This window comes from Rhynchophorus ferrugineus, unplaced genomic scaffold (genome assembly GCF_030347505.1).
Source record: "Rhynchophorus ferrugineus isolate W39M unplaced genomic scaffold, kcgeb_rfMv2 rfM8, whole genome shotgun sequence".
In the NCBI taxonomy this organism is placed as follows: Eukaryota; Metazoa; Arthropoda; class Insecta; order Coleoptera; family Curculionidae; genus Rhynchophorus; species Rhynchophorus ferrugineus.
Genome location: NW_027472587.1, coordinates 26,068,176 through 26,092,354, shown reverse-complemented (window position 1 = coordinate 26,092,354; position 24,179 = coordinate 26,068,176). Strand labels below are relative to the sequence as shown.

General features: G+C 32.6%; 1 protein-coding gene across 1 annotated transcript in view; it reads left to right on the top strand.

Moving 5' to 3' along the window:
* Poxn (paired box pox-neuro) overlaps positions 1-24,179 on the top strand; it is a 94,577-nt gene that overhangs the window by 47,103 nt on the left and 23,295 nt on the right. Inside the window, exon 3 of the mRNA XM_076411138.1 lies at positions 21,189-21,409. Coding sequence (XP_076267253.1) covers positions 21,189-21,409 — 221 coding nt within the window. The remainder of the gene's footprint in view (positions 1-21,188; positions 21,410-24,179) is intronic.

Sequence of the window (24,179 nt, the reverse complement as noted above, 5' to 3'; positions counted from 1 at the left end):
AGATTCATTTATTTCAAAAAACTCTGCGTATAATGTTGACATTTCCAAATCTGTTTCAAAAACTGTATTTCCTTTGAAAAATATATTATAATTATATGTACTAAATTCTAATTTATTGAAGATTCTAATATAGGCTGAACTAATACATATTCCAATATTCAACTTGTAGTCATATTTATTCCTCTTTTTGGTCGGTCAAGACAAAGGATCTGTGAATGTAAACTTATTGTCTTTATTCGACGAAAATTTCTTCCCAGCGAGCATTCTTTTGAGATCTGAAAACATAAAATAGCCGCTGAGGGGCAGATCTGGAGAATACGCTGGATGGGGAAGCATTTTGAAGCCCGATTAATGGATTTTTGCCATCGTTTCCACTGACTTGTAGCACGGTGCATTGTCTTGGTGAAGCAGCACATTTTTTCCTCAAATGCGGCCGTTTTTCGGCGATTTCGTCCTTCAAATGGTCCAATAACGCTATGTAATAGTCGCTGTTGATAGTCCTTCTTTTTTCAAGGTAGTCAATGAAAATTATTCCATGCGCATTATTCCATGGAGCGGGTTCATCGTGTTCAGTCCACTCAGATGACTGTCGATTCTGTCGATTGGGGCTTCGGAGTGAAATGATAGAGCATCCATTGTCACATATCGATGCTATGATCATCTTCAAACACTGCTCCGAATCATCAACTCGTCGTTGTTTTTGGTTAAAAGTAAGCTCGCGCGGCACCCACTTTGCATAGAGCTCATACCCAAATATTCGTGAATGATATGATGTATCTCGTTCAGTTAATATATTTAGAGTGTCTACTATTTCATTCAATATCAATTTACGGTCATTCAAAATCATTTTGTGGATTTTCTTAATGTTTTCAACGGTAACAACCTCTTTTGGTTGTCTTTTGGGTGTCTACTGTGTTCACCGTCTTCGGTACTCATTTCACCACTTTTAAACATAGCATACCAATCCTTGATGGTTGATTTTCTTGGGGCAGTGTCCGGAAACTCGGCACCAAGCCAAGTGCTTGCTTCAACTGTATTATTTCCCTTCAAAAAGCAATATTTTATCAACACGTGAAATTCCTTTTTATCCATTTTTTTCACAATAACAAAAGTTGCATTAGTCAAAATGCTATGATTCACAAACTAATGATCCGACCGCTGCCAAATTTATACACGCATCTTTTGAGAGCTAGGGTTAACTAAAAAATATATGGATTTAATTTTAGTAGCGCTATCTATGTGTCAGGCCGGATACTTTTCAATTGACCTTTTAAGGTATTTGAAAAACTGCTGTTCAAAATAATTTAATCGAGTCTACACAGAAATAGTACACTAATTCGGGTTTATTTACAAAAATTGTACAACTGACCATGTCCATAGAATAAGAGATGTATTTGGAACAGCATATGAAGGTAAAAATGTATGTAAATTTTAATAATTTTTTAAAGTGAAAAGAATGATCAAAATTCATAAAAACATCTAACATATCGAATTTATAGAAAATTAAATAGTAAACAAAAAAATAAATAAATAAAATAAATTGCTACAATTATGCTATTCTCTATTAATTCCACTACATATTATATTCCCAGCATTTTTATACTATTACTTCAGCCATATCCAAATTACCTTTAAAAGGTTTGTCATTATTATCAAAATTTTATTTGTCATGCGATATTTTGCCCATCAATTTCTTGCGTGATACCTTCACCTGCCTAGTCCTATTTTCTTATACCAGAAATTTTAACTATTTTCGAAAATTACGAAGCAGTTGTTCTAGATAACTTTTAAACTAAATCTGTGGTGTATTTTCGTTTTATACACGCTGTATCGCTAATATATGTGTTTTTATCTGAAGAATAATTAGATAAATATGCAAAATAATAATTTCTTTTAATTAATCGTTTCGGTAAAAAAATAGATAGAATACTTTTAGTTAAATAATTTTACTATTATTATTTTATTAATATTGAAATACTACATACTCTGACAATGCATTAATTAATCTTCGTGATATAATTATAAAATTAGTAATGAAAGTATATTTATAATATAATAAAATATAGGTATAAGAAAACGTTTGGAATACACTACATCCACTTAAAGAAGAAAAAAGAGAACTGGAATTGAATTATAGGAAAATGTACTGGCTAACTGGAAGAAAATTACAATTATCAGTACATAATAAATTGCTATTATATAAGTAGATATTGAAACCTATATGGACATACGGAGTTCAATTATGGGGATGTTCTGCAAAGAGTGACATTAATAAAATACAAATTTTTCTTCAGAACAAAGTCCTAAGAGGTATTGTGGGTGCACCCGAATACTATAGGACTGATTACCTACATCGAGACCTTCAGATACCCACAGTCAGTCAAGAAATCAAGAGAATTGCAAGGGGGCATGAGGAAACACTCCATTCTCATACTAATATTGAAATATTTCAACTTTTGGATACCACCAGAACAGAACACTGACTCAAAAGAATCAAACCATCTGATCTTGTATAGTGTTGTGTAGTGAGGTGTATATATTAAAAAATTCAGCAATAACATGTATAAATATTATTTCACCAGAGACTGTGTTAGGGCCGATGGGTTCTCCTAGTTATATACCTAGATTTAAGTTAGCATAAAGACAAATTGTAAACATCTGATGCCGAAGTCAATAAAACACCTTCAAAAACTCATGCCGATATTGCTCCATTATGTACAACGATTTTACAGTGGTAATTTTGATGTCAATATCATAGAAAGGTCAAAAAAACAAAAACAAAGAAGTGAAACCAAATACATTTGAAAACAATGAATTGTAAAACTTATTGATCGAAAACTCAGCTCCCGCCGTCAAGGATAGCTTATCGTTTGATGAATCAACTTTTCTCAGTCTTTTACATGTGATCGGAAATGTGCAAAAGGTGAAAATTGCAGGAATTGACTGAAAATGCCGTTTCGAATTCATTGAATATCACAGCCTCATTGCTTACCAGGTAATGAAGAAGAATTTTCTGTGGCATACAGTGACTAGCGATAAAAATTAGATTTACTATAATAACCCCAAGAGCGAATATATATATATATATATATATATATATATATATATATATATATATATATAATAAATTCGATATATCGAATCGAATATATATATAAACAATTAACGAAGGAATCGGTAAACATATATTAAAAAATATATATACAGTCGAACATATAACCTCCTCCTTTTTCAAGTCGGTTAAAAAAATAGAATTGTTCAACAACAACAACAAAAGATGAACAAAACAATTGTTCAGTGAAAATGTCTGAAAATGTCTGAATTTGAACCGAGTAAATTGCATTTGCGGGGAATTTACTTCAACTTTTATTATTACTCTTCGTGAGTCCACAATCTGCCCTATTGGCAATAAGTATTTCTTCTGTTTATACTATATATACATGGCATGTAGAAAATCACTTCATTAAGCAATCTTCTATATAAAATATTATCTTAATTAATTAGTCTTATTCTAATGCTTATTCTAAACTCTACATATGTCCAGTAATCAGATCAGATGGTGTTAAACGTTTTAGTCTACGCACTTCACTATCACGTCGCATATTTAGCTGATTAGCGAGTACATTGGGATGCACTGACACTCTTTCGAAGTACTTCACACAAACACGTTGGATTACACTCGTTATAGGTTCTAGAGGAATATCGCGTTGTATCACTTTATTTGAAATATAGTACGGAGCATCAACAATGGCACGCAACACCTTATTTTGGAACCGTTGAATGATGGATATATTAGATTTGCTAGCGGTACCCCATAGTTGAATTCCATATGTCCAAATGGGCTTGAGTATAGACTCATACAGCAATACCTTGTTATCTAATGATAACTTGGATTTGCGCCCAATGAGCCAATACATTTGATATAATTTTAGTCCTAGTTGTTTCCGTTTAGAGAGTATGTGCTTCTTCCAGGTTAGGCGTCGATCTAAATGCATACCAAGATATTTAACATGGTCTGCTTGAGGGAGTTGGCGATGATTGATATTTACTGGTGGACATGTTCTTCTACGCAGGGTAAACGTTATATGCGTGGATTTTGATTCATTGGCTTTAATGCGCCATGTCTTCAACCATAATTGTATTTGCTCCAGGTGGGTTTGTAGGTTTATTGATGCTGTGACTGGATCTTCATGGGATGCTAAGATTGCTGTATCGTCTGCATATGTTGCCACAGTAGTTATTTTTGTGGTGGGCAGATCAGCCGTATACAGAAGATACAGTACTGGACCCAGTACACTACCTTGCGGAACTCCTGAATATATGGGATTTAATTCGGTATGTTCATCGCCTTGATTTACAATAAAATGTATGTCAGTGAGATACGATTTTAGTAGCTGATAGTCCGGATGAGGGAGAAGTTTCTTTAGTTTAACCTGCAAGCCCGTATGCCATACTTTGTCAAAAGCCTGAGATATGTCTAGGAAAGCAGCCGAACAATATCTTTTGGCATTTAGGTCAGCGTTTATTTGGTTTACAAGTCTATGCACTTGTTCTATAGTCCCATGCTTATTGCGAAAGCCAAACTGATGTTCTGGAATAATTTTTCTTTTTTCTATTATATAGTTTAGTTTTTTTACGTATAACTTCTCGAAAACTTTCGAGATTATTGGTAATAAACTTATAGGTCGGTAGGAGGTCACATCTTCTGGTATTTTTCCTGGTTTAAGTATCATTAATATTTCAGCTACTTTCCAGATACTAGGGAAGTAATTAATTCGTAGCATAGCATTAAATATATATGTTAATAGTTTCATAGCCTTTTCTGATAGTTCTTTTAAAATTTTGCCAGTAATTAAGTCATAACCAGGAGCTTTTTTAATATTAATCTCTCTCATTATTGTATGTTTAACTTTTTTGACCGTTAATTTCTCGTGCGGTAAATCCATTTGAAATGGCGAATCTAGAAAGCTAGTAATTTTATTTTCGTCATCTTTATGTAGCTGAGACTGGAAAGGTTTAAAAACATTTTTTAAGTGTTTTGAGAAAATGTCGGCCTTCTCTTTATTGCTTCTCGCCCAATTATTTTCGCTTGTTTTAATAGGTGGGTTATGCTGCTGGGATCTCCTAAGCTTTTTTGTTGCTTTCCACAACGAATAGTCTGTAGCCTCAGTTGATGTCAAGTTTTCTAGGTATTCTTGAATGCCTTGGTTCTGTTCGATTTGGATTAGATCTCTCAGCTCTTTTATGGCCCTATTAAATTTTCTTTTATTCTCTTCAGTCCTTTGCTGTTGCCAATTTCGTCGTAACTTTCTTTTTTCTGCTATCTTTTTCTGTATTGTACATGATATATGTGTATTTTTTCTTGGAAATGTTTCAATGTTGGGAGTCGCGGAATATGCTGCCTCCTGTATATTTTTTGTAAGATTTATTGCTGCTATTTCTATATCCATTTCAGTTTGTAACGGTAAGTTTAGAGAGATATTTTGGTCTAAGTTTTCTCTAAATGAGGGCCAGTTAGTTCTATTATTGCACAGAGAAGGGGGTTTATCTTTGATGGTAATTTTTGAAGAAATTGTTACTATTATTGGTGAATGATCAGAAGACAGGTCGAAGCATGATTCTGCCTGACACTTTTTTGGATCAATATTTTTTGTAATACAGAAATCTATTGTATCTGGTTTTTTATTTCTGTCTGAAGGCCAATATGTTGGTTCACCAGTAGAGATATGTTGTAAGTTATCTATCCTTATGGCTTTGAGCAGTTCTCTACCTTTTGAGGTTATTATTCTTGAACCCCACATTAAATGTTTTGCATTATAATCTCCTCCTGCTATAAATCTATTACCTAGCGTACGGAAGAATTCTTGAAATTGTTCTGCCTTGTTGTTATGTTTGGGTGGGCAATAAATCGCAGAAATTGTTAATGGTCCATGGGCTTCCTCTATGGTTATACTGGTGGCTTGCAGGTAGTCTTTGCGGAATTTTTCTTTTTCGAAATGCTTTATATCATCTCGAATTATTATGGCTGTACCTCCATGTGCTTTATCATCAGGGTGATTTGTATGATAAAGCTTATATTTAGGAACTTTCAAATAATTTTTGTCCGTAAAGTGTGTTTCGGAAACCATCATAACGTCAATATTTTGTTCAATTACGAACATTTTTAGTTCCCTGGCATGTTGTTGAAGCCCATTGGCATTCCAGACGGCGATTTTGTAGCTATTGGTTTCAGGCATTAGGCAAGTTTGCTTACGACGGTTGTGAGTAGACCAAGCATAGTACTCATTTGATCCATTAGTTTGGCCATCATATTTTCTAATCTTGAGATGTTGCTAGTTTCAGTAGGTTGAGATATTGTCTCTCGTTTTTGTGCTGAACCATTTTCAACTATTTGGGCATAAGTTATATCTGGTTGACTTGTTCTGGTGGGTAGTGGTAGATTGGTAGTAGTGGATTGTTTTTGTTGATGCCTTTTTTCCCTTAAGTCAGGATAGAGTTTCTGCTGTAGTTGCTTGTGAACTGCGCAACCCTTGTAGTTCGCTGGATGATTTCCGTTACAGTTGACACATTTCACTTTTTCATCGCGAACTTTACGAGTACAATCTCCTGTCTTATGTTCTCCTGCACATTTTACGCATCTATATGATTTGCGACAGTAAGTCTTTGTGTGCCCGTGCGCTTGACACCTTGTGCATTGTGGTATAATTCTTTTTATATGTGGTGGTTCGCATTTAATAATATTATTTTCCAATTTGGTGATTTCATACACCGCCTTATTGTTTCCATTAGGTTTTATGTCTATATAAAACATAGGCAGAGGTTTTTTTGTCGTGTGATGTCGTATATTGTGAATATTTACGACCTCGTGGCCTTTTTCAGCTAGTGCTACCTTGATGGTGTTAAAGTCCGTCCCGTGATGTAATCCTTTTAATACGAATTTAAATGTTCTCTCGGATTTTGGCCTGAATGTATGGTATTGGGTGTTTCTTTCATCTAATTCTTTTATAAGAACTTTAAAGTGATCCGCTTCGAACAATTGGATTTTAATTGTTTCATAGCTCACTGTTTTAATTGTGTAGTTCGTAGTAATGGTTTTTAATAAATCATGGATGTTTTTTATTATTCCTACCTTATAGACTGTTATTGGTGGTGGTTTGGGAACAACTTTTTCAGGGCTTGGTTGTATGTTCTCTTCAATTTCTTCCGACAGGTTGCTAAAACTGTTTTTTGTCTCTATCGGTTTCTGCAACCAATAGTCACTGATTCTTGTTTGTTTCCTCGCGATTTCTTCTTCTGGACTTCTCAATCGTTTTTTGTTAACGACTGTAGTCCATTCTGATGGTGGAGTTTGCGTTATTGCTGTTTGTTCTAATCTTATATCAAAGTGTGCAGGTGATTTGGTTGAATCGCTATTGTTTGCCATTTTTTAATTTTTAATATTTTATTTAATTTACTTCCAGAGGATAAAAAAAATAAAATAAATACATTGTTTATTTCACGCACTTCATTTTTCACTTACGTTATTTTAGCACTAGTTTTTTACTATATACTTCAACTTGAAGAGAAAGGAAACTGAAGATCATCGAATTTTGTGTGACTAAAAAATTTTAAGATGATAATTTTGTGGCATTACTCGATGATGATTCGTGTAAAACGCAAGAAGTATATGCAGGATTGTTAGAAATAATACAATGTAATGTATGAATTGATGTCAAAAGACAATGAAAGACATAAAGGTTTATTGGAAAGCGAAAAAAAGGAATCACCTAATAATTCATCAACATTAACAGCATAGCCGAATATACAGGAATCTAAGCTAATGCTCTGTATTTGGTGGGATCAGCTTGGTGTGGTATACTATCGACTAGATTACTAGCAACGACAGAACAATATTATTCTTCAGCATGACAACCCTCGACCACATATTGCAAAGCCGATTAAAACATATTTGGAAACGTTGAAATAAGAATTGCTACCCCACTCGTCATATTCTCTAGACCATGCTCCTTCTGATTACTATTTATTCCGACATGTGAGTCGTGGCCTGTCCGATCTGACCAAATGGTCAGTTCGTGGATAGCCCCAAAAAATATATAGTTCTTTCGAGATGGAATCAGTAAATTGCCTTAAAGATGAGAAGGACCGGCGGTTATCGATAGACGATACTTTGAGTAAAGTAGATTGTACCGATTTTTCACAAAAAAGCTTCAAATTTAAAAAATAATTAAAAACAAAAATTTTAAATCCACAAAAGATCATTAATCAAAACGATACTATATTATTGATTATTATTTTGAATAATGATGAATACATATTTTGAATGATTTGAAATGTATATAAATAAACTTTGAAATATGTTACATAACAATTAAACGAAACTTGAAAAAAATTATTAATTTAAAACTCAACACTAACGCTTTTAAATATTATTTCAACAAAATATATAATATGTAATAAACCATCACTATTTATTACAAGCTGATCTGAACAAAAATAACAATATTTTTAATAAAAATTTCCCTGATGGCAATTATAAATACTTTAATTAGACATAAATCAAATCGAAACATTTTACTGTGCTCTCGTAATTTCGAACAGAGATATTTATTGAAATACGTCGGCTTTTATTGCTGAAATCGGTAATTCCACATAGTTTACGAACTGGATTATGTGTTTATTGCATCATATTTAGCATTAGCATATTCACAATCTTCTTTACGCGTACATCATACAAGCAAACTGCATTTCTTCTCTGCTATTGAGAAATATAACGAGAATTTATATAAGATGTTTCGTAATTCGCTAAATTCGCTTTAAACAATTATTGTAGTACCAGTATATTGTTGAAAATTGAAAATGATAAAAAATACAATTTACAATAAATTTAAATCGCGTTATATTATATATTTTTCTTTATTAGCAATTTAGGATAACTCTATAATTTTTGTATTTTAAAATTAAGTTCCTAAGAATTCCAGTTTTGCTAAAAATATTCGAATATATGAAATTTAGTGCATGTTATAATAATTAAGTTTACGTTTTTTTTTGTTTAATAGCTCTGTCTATTCTTTATTTATATATTTGAAGTTTTAAATGAGCCTACAGTAAATAAAAAAAAATTAATTTAAAATAAACGCCTAACTAACTGTTTCATCGACAGTGGCCCACTTTTCAATAAAACGTTTAAAACACTGACTGACCTTGATATGTTATATAACTCATCAAATATTAATTATTATTAATGTCATTTTGCTTTAAGCCATAAAAAACTAATCGAATATTTCTAAACTAAGCTAAGTATCCTTTGGCGTTAGATGTACACCAAACAATTGAACATCAAAAAGTTATCTAACCTTGTTCGAGAAATAGCCAAGAAACGAAAAAACTGGAGCACTCCGGTTAGGTAATGCTATCTGTCACTGATACGCACATACATTTTGACCCAGATATCTCGTCCTTAAGATTCGGCTTTTAAATCAGCCCAAAAAAAATTTTTTTTATGCTAATTACGAAATATGAACCACATACGACACCAACTAAAGATTTGTAATATTGGTGAACAGGTTTTAATATTCTAAATCAATTGTAATAACTATTAGTCATTGTAAAAAGTTGTTATAATTTATTAAGAATCAGTAGTAAGGTTAGGTTGCATTTTATTTCTCCTCTGGACTGTTTTCTAGATTTTAAGATTCTAATATATATGTTACCATTGAGCGTAAATATAACTAAAGATGTTATCTAATGGTATATAAAACCAAAAATAATGAGAATAGATAAGAAGACAAGAATGATCAGTAAGGATACCAGGTTTACAGGTAACTAACACATACAGACAGATACCTTTAAGGCTACCATCACCATAACATACCATCGCCCATCCCTAAATTCATCTATCTTAAATTCATTAATACATACGAATTAAAGTGTTGAACTTAAACATTAGTCGAATTAGACGCGTCCTCTCTCAAAATGGATACAGCTTGAGGAATAAAAATAACAAATTCTCCATGAGCAAAAGGATGCAATAGTCGCCTACAAAAAAGACAACAGAAGAAGATAAGATCGAAAAAGTTTTCCTAGCAATTCTGACTTTTCTTCAAAGATTTAATATTCAAACCGCACAAGAAAATGTCTCAGATGCTCCTGAATCCCAAAGCTAGAAGGAATCAATAAATGTAACAATATGATAAGTACAAGGATAAAAGCTTGAAAACAAAAAACTACTATGCGTGAAATACGGACACCTAGTCCGGTCAGCTTTGGCTAAATAATGGACGGTTACTGACCACAACACTAAACTCAATAAAGTCAATAAAGATTCACTCCTCGAGGTTATTTTGTGAGATTCATGAACACCGTATTCAACAAAATAATATCAACAAACACGAGGGTTATAAAAACAAAACCAATCTGGCATACCGATTTACTAATTATTCAAGAAAGCCATCGAAATTCTAGACTTATTGGACAATAACATAAATCAAACTCTTAAAGAACAGCAAATATCTTAGTAATTAATGAATTAACTATTTTCAGACGTTTTCTATAACGTATTATGTCTGTCGATTATGTAGTAGATCTAAAATGATAATCTCAAGTGTAAAAATTTATGGATTAAGATAGTCCACAGGAACCCTCTGCCTCGAAGCTGAAGCGAAACATTCATGATCAAAAAAATCTCGCTGTGCTGCTGGTGAAATCAGAAAGTGTAACGCATTTAAATTGAAAGTGTTGCTGCAGATGTCTAATAAGATATTTGAAAAGTCCCAGGCCTGACACATAGATGGCGCTACTAGAATTAAATCCACATGTTTTTTTGTTAGCCCTAAGCCTCAAAACATGTGTGTATAAATTTGACAGCTGTCGGATCATTAGTTTGTGAATTATATAATTTTGAGTGAAGCAACTTCCGTTATTGTGAAAAAAAATGGATAAAAAAGAATTTCGCGTGTTGACAAAATATTTCCTTTTGAAGGGAAAAAGTATAGTTGAAGCAAACACTTGGCTTGATGCCGAGTTTCCGGACACCTCACCAGGAAAATCAACCATTTGGTATGCTAAGTTTCAACGTGGTGAAATGAGCACCGAAGACGGTAAACGCAGTGGATGCCCAAAAGAGGTTGTTACTAAATATTGAGAATCATTTAACCAATTCATCTAATTTATTATATTTACAATGTATTACTTATAAAAATATAAATCTAAATCAGAGCTCAAAAATTATTATGCTGGGAGACATATTTCGTAGACAAAATTTAGTAAACAGTGCTTTTCAGTATCCAACCAAGTTGTTTCCAAAACTGCCGTATGCAGAAATCAAAAAAGGAATATTTATCGGACCTGATATTCAAAAAATAGTTGACGCAAAGTTTAGAAAATGTTTAACGCCTGATAAAGCTGTAGCATGGGCATTGTTTCAAAATATTTAAAACTTTCTCGACAACCATAAATCACCATAATGTAATCGAGAATTTATTGCAAAATTACCATAAAAATGGGGCTCGAATGTCCCGCAAAATACATTTTCACATCTTTATTGTCTCAAATAAACACAAGTGACAAACAAGGAGAACGGCTACACCAAGATATAGCAAAAATCGAAAGGTCATACCAAGTATTTCGGAACGAAGGCGTGATGAGAAATTACTAGCGTTGGGAACTATCAACTGAAAACTGTCGAAACAGTCGATAGTCGCAAAACAGTCGATAGTCAAGAAACTAGCGACTGAAAATAGCGACTTACTATTTTCAGTCAAATACGCTATTCGACTGGTTTTTCAATTCGTGATGTGAGACGAAGATGTACGAATACTTCCCTGTATAAATTGTGAGAGAAGAAAGGACAGCGATAATTGCTTGGGGCAGTTAATTTTACATGTGGTTATATTTTCCAACGGTAGTATAAGCACATGTAACATGAACATTCAATCACTGTGGATCTGTAAAAAGGAATGGAATTTTTCTATGGAATAGAATAATACCTAATAAACTACCAAAAAAATTATAAAACTACATATATTACATATAAAACTATTTTTGTCAAGTTCGCGGCTCGTACGATAGAGCCAGAACGTTAAAATTCAATCGAATGAGACAAATAGAACCAAAAATAGCAACTAAAAGTACGACTGAAACAGTCGATAGTAAATTGTAACAAAATCAGTCGGACCGAAAATAGCGACTGAAAACAGTTTACTGAAACAATGAGTGGTAAAGAGTAGTAAAATCGGTCGAACCAAAAATGGCGACTGAAACAGTCGATAGTAAAAAGTAGTCAATAACTAAACAGTCGATAATCAATTTCAGTCGATAGTTCCCAATACTATAAATTACAGTTGGACCTTAATACGTGAAACATATCCAAAGCAGTAAAAAGGATTCAATTCAACCTATATCAATTCCTAATTTATACTTTGTGATTCAATAAATTGGCGTTAATAGTCAAAAATATTAAAATATTAAATAATAACAAAACCATGTGTGCTTGAGCTATTTTAACACAAATAAACTGTATAAACCATTCTACCAAACCAATTCTTTTGATGTAAAGTTTCTATATATCTCACTCATCATATCTCACGAAAAGACATTTTTCCAAAGAATTAGTATCAATGGGCCTGACAAAACAACCAATGAGATGTACGTCATTGTTGATCCGTCTAGACAGGTTACAGTAAAATTATTTTTGAGTATCGACTATGCATCTGTCCGCCGGTTTACCTTTGATTAATTTCACAGGTTGGATTGGCAATTACTTTGTAGTTACTCAAAGCCAAGAGTGTAGTTAACTGCATTTTCGCCAAATATATCGTAGCTGAAACTATGAGGTCGCGAAAAATGGATTGAAGGTACTCAAAGTTCCCTAAACATAAATATTACAAGCATCGAATATAAGGGAGCAATGCCACTGAAGTTGGACTGAAGTTGCAGTAAACTATCAAAAGTGCATTCGACTTTTAGTCGAAGATTGCAGTTCAGGGTATAGGTGTCCGCCGCCGAAAAAAAATACCGATATAGCACTTTCGATATTTTATTAAAAATATCGATTATATCGAAAAAACAAAAACATCGATATTCTCTAAATATTTTAAAAAGTAGTGATATTTTTAATAAACCTTTATAATTATGTACTAATTTTAAAGTTATATTGGTAGTAATTGAAAGTTTTTTTATAACGTTTAAACTTAGAGGAATTAGGTTAGGGGAATTTGGAGTCACCAAAACTAGGGAAATCATTCCATACAGGATATACCTTGGAAATTTGGGTAAAAGTAATGCCGTTGAGATAATGATCAAAGACAAAGTCGCAGTAACTTTGAAAATTTCTTGAAAGTTCTCTAGATAACATATTCTTAAAGTTTAAAACTTTGCGAAGATACAAAAAAAATTTTTTATCAGATTTCTAGACCAGAATATCTCCTTACATCCATCTTTTACCTAAAATCGTTGCGTTAATTTATTGCATTGCTAAATTACTCAATTATCGACCTTAATTTCCGTGAGACAATTTAAAAGTTAAGATTTCTTCATTCCTTCATTCCCCGTTTATTTTTTGAGCTAATTATGGTCAATACCGTCACGACTCGAGCCTTTCCCAGTCGACGTACTGCAGCGCCGATATCTGTGCAGCGACTAATTAAAGCAACCGAACTTTTACGAGCATTTTGTCAACAAGCGCACGCATAAATTATTGAAAGCGGTCTTGCGGCATTTCAAACGTCTAGATAAAGATCGCCCAGTCTGAAAACTACTCTGTTTGTTTCCTGTTTCCTTTCTGAAAAAGCCCAATTAAGATTCGGAAAGTAATTCGTCCCCTATTTATGTTTTTTTTTCCAGTTGGACTTTTTAATTTAATTTGGCAAATTTTTTCAGTTAGTTTTTTTTCCGAATGTACATGTACTAGTAATTATTTTTTTAAGTATTTGATATTTTGGTCAGCGACATTTAAGGATGAAGATGCAAAGTGTTAATTTAAACAACTAGTAAATGTCTTGGTCTTGAAATACTTCTTTGAACTTATTATTATTGAGAGCACTCAGCGCACATAGACGCTCATCATGGAATGCTCAAAATGGTATTTTCGACATTCACTACGTTCATTAATTGATTCGAAGGAATCTGTTGCCAAAAACCATAAAACACGTCTAGAAACTTATGGCAATGCTGCTCCGTACTATCTCACTTGTCGGCTTTGGTTTTACCATTTAACTATCTGGAAGACCAAAACAGTTTAAATACAATGAATTATAAAACTTATTGGACAGAAACAAAGCTCAAATTCTCAATGACATTTTAGACAGCTTACCAGTTGATGAATTAATGAATACCGAGAACATCAAAATGTAGAATATTTCGAGCTGCTAAAACCTACCAACAAAGTGAATGAACGTATTGTTGCAAAAAATTCCACATATACGACAACGCTCGACCATACATATTTTGTACGACAAATGTTGTAACACCTTGTTCAGATCGATACAGTCTGGCTTAGATCAGATATCATTTCGAAATACTGAAGAGATGCCAAAAGAGATCAATGACGTTGGCGTTGGAAACTTTTGACTGAAATTGACTATCGATTGTCTAGTAATTGACTACTTTTTACTATCGACTGCTTCCGTTCCTATTTTTGGTTAGACTAATTTTACTACTTTTTACCAGTGACTGTTTCAGTCGACTGTTTTCATTCGCTATTTTCGTTCCCACAGGTTTTATTACTATTTACTATCGACTGTATCAGTCGTGTACTTTTAGTTGATATTTTTGATTCTTCTAGTTTCATTCGACTGATTTTTAACGTTCTGGCTCTGTCGTCCTAGCCGCGACCTTGACAAAAATGTACCCAACTTATGCTTACATAGATATATATATATATATATATGTAATATACATAGTTTCATGATTTTTTGGTAGTTTTCTTGTAAATAATAATATATTGTATATTAATATAGCGGAATTTCTACATAACGCTATTTTTTAAGATTGTTAATGGAATAGGCTAAAATATTAAAATTGTGAATTATGATAGATATATAAAAATACTTTTTGACTGTTTTTATGGCAATAATAGATAATATTTTTGTTGATTGACTTTCTGGTTTCGATCTAACTCTCTCGATTTTTGTTCAAGTCTTTGGATTGTGAAAACTTATTTCCTAAAATCTTGAAAACACCATTTATTCGAAAGGTTCCAGAAATTCAATCGATTCGAAAAGAATTGAAAAAGTTCTTACAGTAGCAGTTTAATTTCGTAAAAAATATTAACCGTAAAGAGGTGAGAAATTATATTCAATATTTATACTAAATATTTCTAATATAATACATTTTCTGCTAGGAAATCTCTTCTTTAATATTTAACAATTTATTTTCTTTGTTATTAAAAAAAAACAAGAAAATACTGATGGTCGCGACACTTTTTAGTTAAGATTTATTTTATCACCAGGTAAGGCAGATATATCTTTTTCACAATCTATTTTTATTATTTTTTAACTTTTCATTAGAATGATGCATTCAGCTAAATATTCTATGGTTTGAGAATATTTTGAAAGAGAATTCTGAACTTCTGCTATTTCCTATTCGCAATCCTCGATTTAAAGAATCAGTATTTTTAAAATTACAAATATTGCAAAGACAATACAATAAATTAAAACAAAAGAGATATATTCTATTCTGACTTCAAAAAATGCAAATACAGTACTACAACTCCAAATTCAAGACACAAATACTGACGAAGAATGTATTTCACCTGAAGCCATGTGGATAAAAAAAACTAGCTAGAATGAAAGAAATAATTACACGAGATGTTACAACATCTTTACAAATTAAGTTGTATTTGGAAATGCCACTTATTGGGCGTTTTGAACAATCTTTAGGTTTTTGTCATGCTCATCAAATGATATTACTTGATTTAATTCACTTACATTTAAAATATTCTGCTACACCTGTAACATCTATCCCCTCGGAATAAGTTTGGCTTTCCTCATCGACAAAAAAACACATAATTATTGTTTTTCTAATTACAATGGCCTGTTGGGGATGTCTCAGACAATATGACAATAAAAAAATTAATTTTAATAAATTATTTTAACAGACAATAAAAAATGTTATTATTGTAGTAGCATTTACTGGCATTTGTGTGATTTTGATGTGTAGTAATAAAGAAAAAAATCAAGATAGAGTATCATTCACTAATAAATTTAAAATTTTTCCTGGATAACACAACGTAATAATATTAGCAAAATAATGAAAAGATATGCACATAAAAGTGCGACAAACAAAAGCCATTCAATACTTTGAGTATACAAAATAATCTGTGGGATATATCATAATTTTCAGTTTTCAAACCTCTTGGAGGTTCTAATGAAAACTGAACAATTTATGCTGATTCCAGTACCGCCGTCGTTAAAGTAAAGAATATATACATAAATATTCACATACAGAATGAAATACTTACAATTTAAATTATAATTAAGTTATATCAAAATGATGTTAAAAAAAAGAGATTTCGTAAGGTATATACAAATATAGAGAAAACAATCTGCGAAATTTCAGATCAAAGGTAAGACAAAAATGAATAAATCTTAGTCAGTTGTACTTGCTTTTATAACTCCCGCTATCCCATCCCATGATTTAAAAGCACACCCTGAACATGGTTACCTATATTGGGTGTATTTAACTTCTCATTTTCATTTTGTGTTCTATTCTATGTCCCATTCTATGACCAAACTATGAATTCGATTCTCTACTGACGACAGCTAATATGATTGAAGCAAACAATCGAAAAAGACCAGAATAAATCAATAGGAATGTCGTTGTCTTCAATCACGTCAACGATAGATACGACATGTCTTTACTAACTCCGAATAAAATTAAAAATATTAGCTGGGAAGTTTTACGCATGCATCGTATACTTCAGACCTTGTCTCATCCGAATACCATATTCCAATATCAAACTAGCTCCAAGAAAAACTTGTAAAAATGACTTGGTTCAACTTTTACCAAAGAAATGGGAGAAGAAAAACCCAAAGTAAAAAGAAACATGAAAAAAGTTCATCAGACAAGATGGCGCTTATATCAGTGATTAATGATTGAAAATTATATTATAGAATTTGAAAATAATCAAAAAATGCCTTTACCAAAATGCATTATTTCAGAAAAAGGTATATAATGAATAAGATTAGGTGTGAAGTTTTACGCATCCATCGTATACTCCAGACTTTACCTCATCGGAATATCATGTTCAAGTGTAGTTTGACTTACAATTGATTCAAAAATAATAAAAAAATATCTTTTCTAAAACCCATTATATCAGAAAAGAAAAGAAAGTTTAAAAAAAATACGACTAAAAATGTATTGTAATAAATGTAATAAATTTTAGTAAAGTCCATACATTTCTACTACAGAACTGGGCTATAACAAACCAACTTATTCATTTCTTGTACTTCATTTTGCATTATCAACTAATATAACTAACAAAGATAGCAAATACAATATATAAAATTAACGTAGACTGATGTAATTGACATCAGAGCCTTGTCTTCTAAAATAATTTACATAAAAAATAACGTGGTTACATTAATTTTCTAAGCTTTTTTCAGCTCGAAACGAAGAGGAAAAATGAAAAAACGAAAACCGCACACGACAAGGTGGTAAATTTTGTGACACCTGCCATTTTAAATCGTTATTTTATTACATGGCCTGCGAGACTATGCGGGATATAATTTTGTCAATTCTTCCATCACAACGTATTAATTTCACGAGAAATCCTTTTCAGGCGCTTTACTAAACCGCGGTTCAGAGGCGGTATTCATTCTGAAGATTCAATGGTGACAAAAGCTCGTACGTTCTCGCATCAATTGTAAGGTCATCGCGGACTGGGTTTTAATCTTTTTTTGGTTTTCAGAAAGATGTATTAAATAAAAATATTAATATGTACTTGCAGGTAAGTTTCTCAGACACGCAACATATCAACGTAAACAATTATTAACCAAACTGACCTAATTCTTAAATACGATGGTATTGACATTTCTCTGCAAAAAATGATGAAACCCATCAAACTATTTTAGATGTGTATTTTGAATTCCTCCATTATATCCCAGTTATCGGTGTCGGCGATTTAAAAGAGGTAAAGAACAGGTTAGAGGCAATGAATTGAAAATTGATGAACGATAACCCGCCTCAAACTTTAAAAGAAGTTTTTAAAGAAGCAGCGTAGCAATTGATGAATCAACTTTTTATAGATTAACATTACGTTAGACAAAGAGCAAAACACATTAGAACCAAAATAAAACAACTATACTGGTTAGTCGGAAGATACTCTCAACTTGATCTAAAATCAAAGAGATTGATTTATCAGTCAATTATAAAATCAATTTGGACCTATGGGGTGCAAATATGGGGTTGCACTAAAAATTCAAATCAACTAGTCATCGGACGCTGTCAAAACAATATTATTTCCTTCGATTAATTACCAATGCCTATCGCTAACTAAACAACGAAGAACTACATGATGATCTGATACCTGATTTCGCCTTAAACCAGGAAAAAAGATTACTAATTCATACTAACATGGAAGTAATACAACTACTAGACAACGCGCAGGATATCAGAAGATTGAAGCGAATCAAACCATACAAACTTTATAAAGTGTATACCTTTACTGTAAATTACAGCTTAAGTTATGATAATCTTATAATTGAGGAATACATATTGATGCATTTATCGTCTTGCTTGTGAATTAATCCAAGTACAAATGAAATGTAGTAATAAATGAATTTATAAGTAATATTGTACTAAGCATGTCTAATAATAAATCTGTTTATAGATGATTATATGCCATAGGAAATATTCAAAAGATGAGAAAATGGCTACAACACCCAATTGACTGACAATACTCTACCAACATCGCAATTCCATTATTTGTCAAACAAAAAAAGGTTGTTGTGGCGTATTGTAACTGGTAATAAAAAATTTGTTTATCAGCATGTTACCACAAAGATGGCAATAATTTGTAGTAGACGATAAGATCAATTTTGATTAATATTAGCGTTATCGACTGAAAACAGTCGAAATAGTCGATAGTCGTAAAACAGTCAAAATAGTCGATAGTTAAAAAAGTAGCGACTGAAAATAGTAATTAACAGGTCAATTGAAAAGTCCCCAGCCTACCATAGTAAAACACATTTTTTTGGCAAAATTAGTTTTTTTTATTCAACATAATTCCCTTCAACGGTAATACACTGATTATAGCGACCATCCAACTTTTTGATACCATTTTTATAGTACGATTTGTCCTTTGCTTCAAAATAGGCCTCAGTTTCGGCGATCACTTCTTCATTCTACGAAAATGTCTTCACAGCGAGCATTCTTTTGAGATCAGAGAACAGAAAATAGTCGCTGGGAGCCAGATCTGGAGAATACGGTGGATGAGGAAGCAATTCGAAGCTTAATTCATGGATTTATGCCATCGTTTTCACTGACTTGTGACACGGTGCATTGTCTTAGTGAAGCAGCACTTCCTTTTTCATTCAATGCGGCTGTTTTTCGGCGATTTCGTCCCTCAAACGGGGCTATGTAATAATCGCTGATAATGGTCCTTTTTTTTCAAGGTAATCAATGAAAATTATTCCATGCACATCCCAAAATACAGACGTCAATAACAAAGATTATTATGTACATATTTTATTTTAAAATGTTTTTTTGTGTCAAAAATCTAAGTTTTATTATGTGTTCCTTATTTATTTTTTGAATTCCGTTCAATTTTTCTGTTAAAAATATTTTTAATGTTGTTTATTTAATATGGTATCAAGTTAATACAGAATGCTCGTAGCAACAAATCGTAAATATAACATAACAACCACTGACACTGACACCAGTCGACAAAACTGTACTAAGTAAAAAAATTAAATAATTTCTGAATTTTTCAAGAACACAGCAAACGATCAAGGGACAGATTATTCTGCAATGAAAATGGATAACGGGCAAAATAAATAAATAGATAAATAAATAGATAGCAAAAAGGCAAAATTATTTAATGAGTGCTTAGAAAATACTTTCCAGTCTCACTCAATAATTCTAAAGAAACTAGTAAAGTAAATTTGGAAAAATTTCAATACCAAAACAGCGAAGTACTCCAACAACATCCAAGAAACGACATAAGAAACGTCGTCGACCTTGAATACAAGTTGGTAAACAAAAACTACCTAACCAGATGAGCTAGATTCTCAAAGCCTATATTTCTAATCGCCACGATAAGTCAGAATAAGATACGGTATTATTACAATGTGTTATTAAATAAACACATTTTGAAAGTAGTGTAGAGCCTACGGTATGCATCTATAGAGTTGCACAAAAATCCAATATCATTATGACTACAACTTATCAAAATGTCAAAATTTTATTGCAAGAGAGACAGAAAAACGCTCCCATCCCTACTCCGTGCTGTTTACGTGGTGAGAAGTGACCCCGGTAGACCCCTGATGGGAATAACTGAAAACTGAGTGCTAATTGATTCAGTTACCGACCGAAGTTGAAAATGAATGATTTACTAATATCACTTTTAAAAGTTGAAGTAGATAGTGGAAGAGTAAAAATTTAGGTCTGTGTGAACTTTTTAAGCCACACAATAAAAAAATTAAACTAAAAGAATTTGTCCAAAAAATTTTTAAAAAAATTTCTGGGGTGAGCCACCCTTAATACTTAGGGGTATAAAAATTAGTTATAAACCGATTCTCGGTCCTACAGAATATATATGTGAAACTTCATTAAAATTGGTCAAGCCGTTTCGGAGGAGTATAAACAAGAGAACTGTGACACGAGATTTTTATATATTAGGTAATATGCAAAAACTTTACCTTATGTTTTCAAACTGGAGTTCTATTTATAGTGCACCAGTACTATCAAACATCTATAAACATCTATTAAACGCTAATTGGGTTTACGTCTGAAATCTGAAGATCTGAAGTTTACGAACAATATGACAACACTAGTAGACATTACTAGTTTGTTGTAGTTAAATATGTCGTAATACTAATAAAGTTAAAAAAATAACACACATATTATGTCTGCCAATAAATATATATATATATATATATATATATATATATATATATATATATATATATATATCCGTATGGTTATATCATTTAATAATTCCTAAAATAAAAGAAACAACATTTTTGTTTCAGGCCAAGCTGGTGTCAATCAGTTGGGTGGTGTTTTTGTCAATGGTCGTCCATTACCAGACTGCGTGAGAAGACGCATAGTGGAGCTGGCACTACTTGGTGTACGACCCTGTGACATATCCAGGCAGCTTTTAGTGTCACACGGTTGCGTTTCGAAAATTCTCACTCGATTTTACGAAACCGGCAGTATTCGACCAGGTTCGATTGGCGGATCAAAAACAAAGGTAAGAACATTCTATTTTCTACTATATACCATCCTATCCTATACTATCCATGGCACTATCCTATACTATCCTTCAAAATATATCAGCTTTGTTCAAATAATTTTATTATATATATATATATATATATATATATATATATATATATATATATATATATATATATATATATATATATATGTATATCGAGAGGGTTTAAGGCGTATATTGTTATCATTCAAATGGTATTTTGCGGATATCATTATTGGTTCGGGATAGTGAGTACTTTGCGGGTGACAGAGACCCTGGGTTACGACTGGGATAGTCGTAGTTGATTTACTACCGAGGTTTGTAGATGTGTAGGGATTTAATCAAGGTGTTGTCGTATTCTAAGGTGCTTATGGAGGACCTTAACGTACACTGAGCATATTTGTGAAATTATTCACAAACGGGATTTGTTTTTATCTACAGAGGAGTGAAAATAGTAGGCTGTACACGCCATTGCCTTTGCAAATAGCGTGCTGTATTTGAGCTGATCATTGGAATCTGCGGTCGAACTGGAGACCGAGGTATGAAACTTTCTGGAGCCAGGGGATAGAGACTTTATCAATTTGGAGGCGATAGGCGCGGTACTCCTTCTTGCGGTGGAACATAATAGCCTGAGTTTTGCTCGGGTTTATCTGCAGCCGCCAGAATTTGTACCACGCAATCGCCTGGTTCAGTTGGACTTGAGGTCTGTCGCGAATAGCATCGGGACTATAGCCGGTTGTAAAAAAAGCGGCATCATCTGCATAAAATGCTGTGAGGGAATGTTTGTGGAGTGAGAAAACAACCATATAGAAGTTGAATAGGGCTCGGGATATCCTCGATGTTCCCAAAGCATCCTTTTGTAACCCATGCCAAGGACCATGGAGAGGGAGTAAGCGGTACCGGTTAAATGGCAGTGGTCGGGTTATGGATCGCTAACAAAATATATATATATATATATATATATATATATATATATATATATATTATAAAATATTTTATTTTTTAATTATTTTATTGTTAGTAATACATAAAAATCTACAATATTAACATAATATTAATATGGAAAATGATATACCTCTACATAAAGCTCTAGAAAAAGTACAAGTGGCAGTGAACAATCTAAATAAACTAGAGGCTTGAAAATACAGCTTAATAGCACCAAATTTGTTGATTTTAATTTTGTGTTGCGGCGAAATGACTGAAAATTTAATTATATCACTTACGGACGCCCGAGTCTTCAAGCAGAATCAGCCAAATACCTCGGAATATATCTCGATGGTAGGTTAAATTGGAAACATCATGTTAGACAAAAAGCAGAGCAGATTAGACTCAAAGTCAAGCTACTGTACTGGTTAGTCGGTAGATACTCTCAATTTGAACTAAAACCAAAAAGATTAGTTTATCAGTCAATCATAAAGCCAATTTGAACCTATAGGGTGCAAATAAGGGGTTGCACTAAAACGCCAAACCAACTAGTAACCCAACGCGCCCAAAACAAAATTCTACGATTAATTACCAATGCTTATCGCTACGTAACCAATGAAGAGCTGCACACTGACCTCGGAATCCAATATATACAGGAAGTGATGAAAGATTTCGCTTTAAAGCAAGAAATGTGGTTACCAAATCACAGCAATGTATGGACCATAGGGACAAATGCTTTGCCTTATTACATCAAAATGCCGTTCGCTATTTGAGTCCCTGTTTTTCGCTAGCGCAATCTGCTGTTAAAGGGCAAGTTTCAATGTGTGTCCCTGATATCTGTACACCTTATATATCATCAATAATAATATTATTTTAATATAAAGCATTTCAACATATTGGAATATAAACGGTAATGTTCGATGTTAAACTACATCGAAAGGCTAACAGGTTCTCAAGAGGCCGCGGGGGAACTTTAAAATTAATTTAATAACAGCCTCGTTAGGTGATTTCCCCGGCTTTTCCATGTACAAGCGTGGTAAGCACCGCGATAGAACAAACAATTCAGCTGACTAACGACGACAGCGCTAACCGCTCCTGAACTGTTATTGTCGCATGATTGATTACGTCCATGTTTGCCGAAGAGGTCGTCAAACTGATCTTCAGGCTGATAACGAAGGAAGAACTCGTGTCATAACATTTCCCTCTTAAATTATTAAACATCTTGTTGGAGCTAAATATGGAGAAAGGTGGTTTTTGCTGTATATTTGTATTATTATTCCAAAGATTTTTTATCACATATCTCTATTTTGTTAGGATATCTACTTAGACTAAAAATATTAAATCATGTATGTTTTTTAGATAGAACTACAAAGTATATTCATTATTATTTTCTAACGACAGTCATTACTTCTTTATCTTTCTGATAACATTTTGATTTTACCTTGACAAAATATATTGTATACCTCAATTTTAATTTTCCTTCGCATTAGGAACTTGCATGTATTCTGAACAACGATATATATTAGTAAATATGCATGCGTGTTAATGTAAAGAACTATTAACCAACCTAACTTAACTGTTCGGTAATTCGGCGGTTTTGACTAGTGTTGGGAACTATCGACTGAAAATAGTCCAAACAGTCGATAGTCAAAAACTATTTTACTAAATTACTATTTTTAGTCAAATGCACGATTCGACTGTTTGTTCAATTCGTGATGTCAGACGAAGATGTACGAACCCTTTTTTGTATAAATTGTGAGAAAGGAAATGACAGAAATAATTGCTTGGGGCAGTTATTTTTATAGGTGCTTATATTTTCCAATGGAAGTATAAGCGAGAC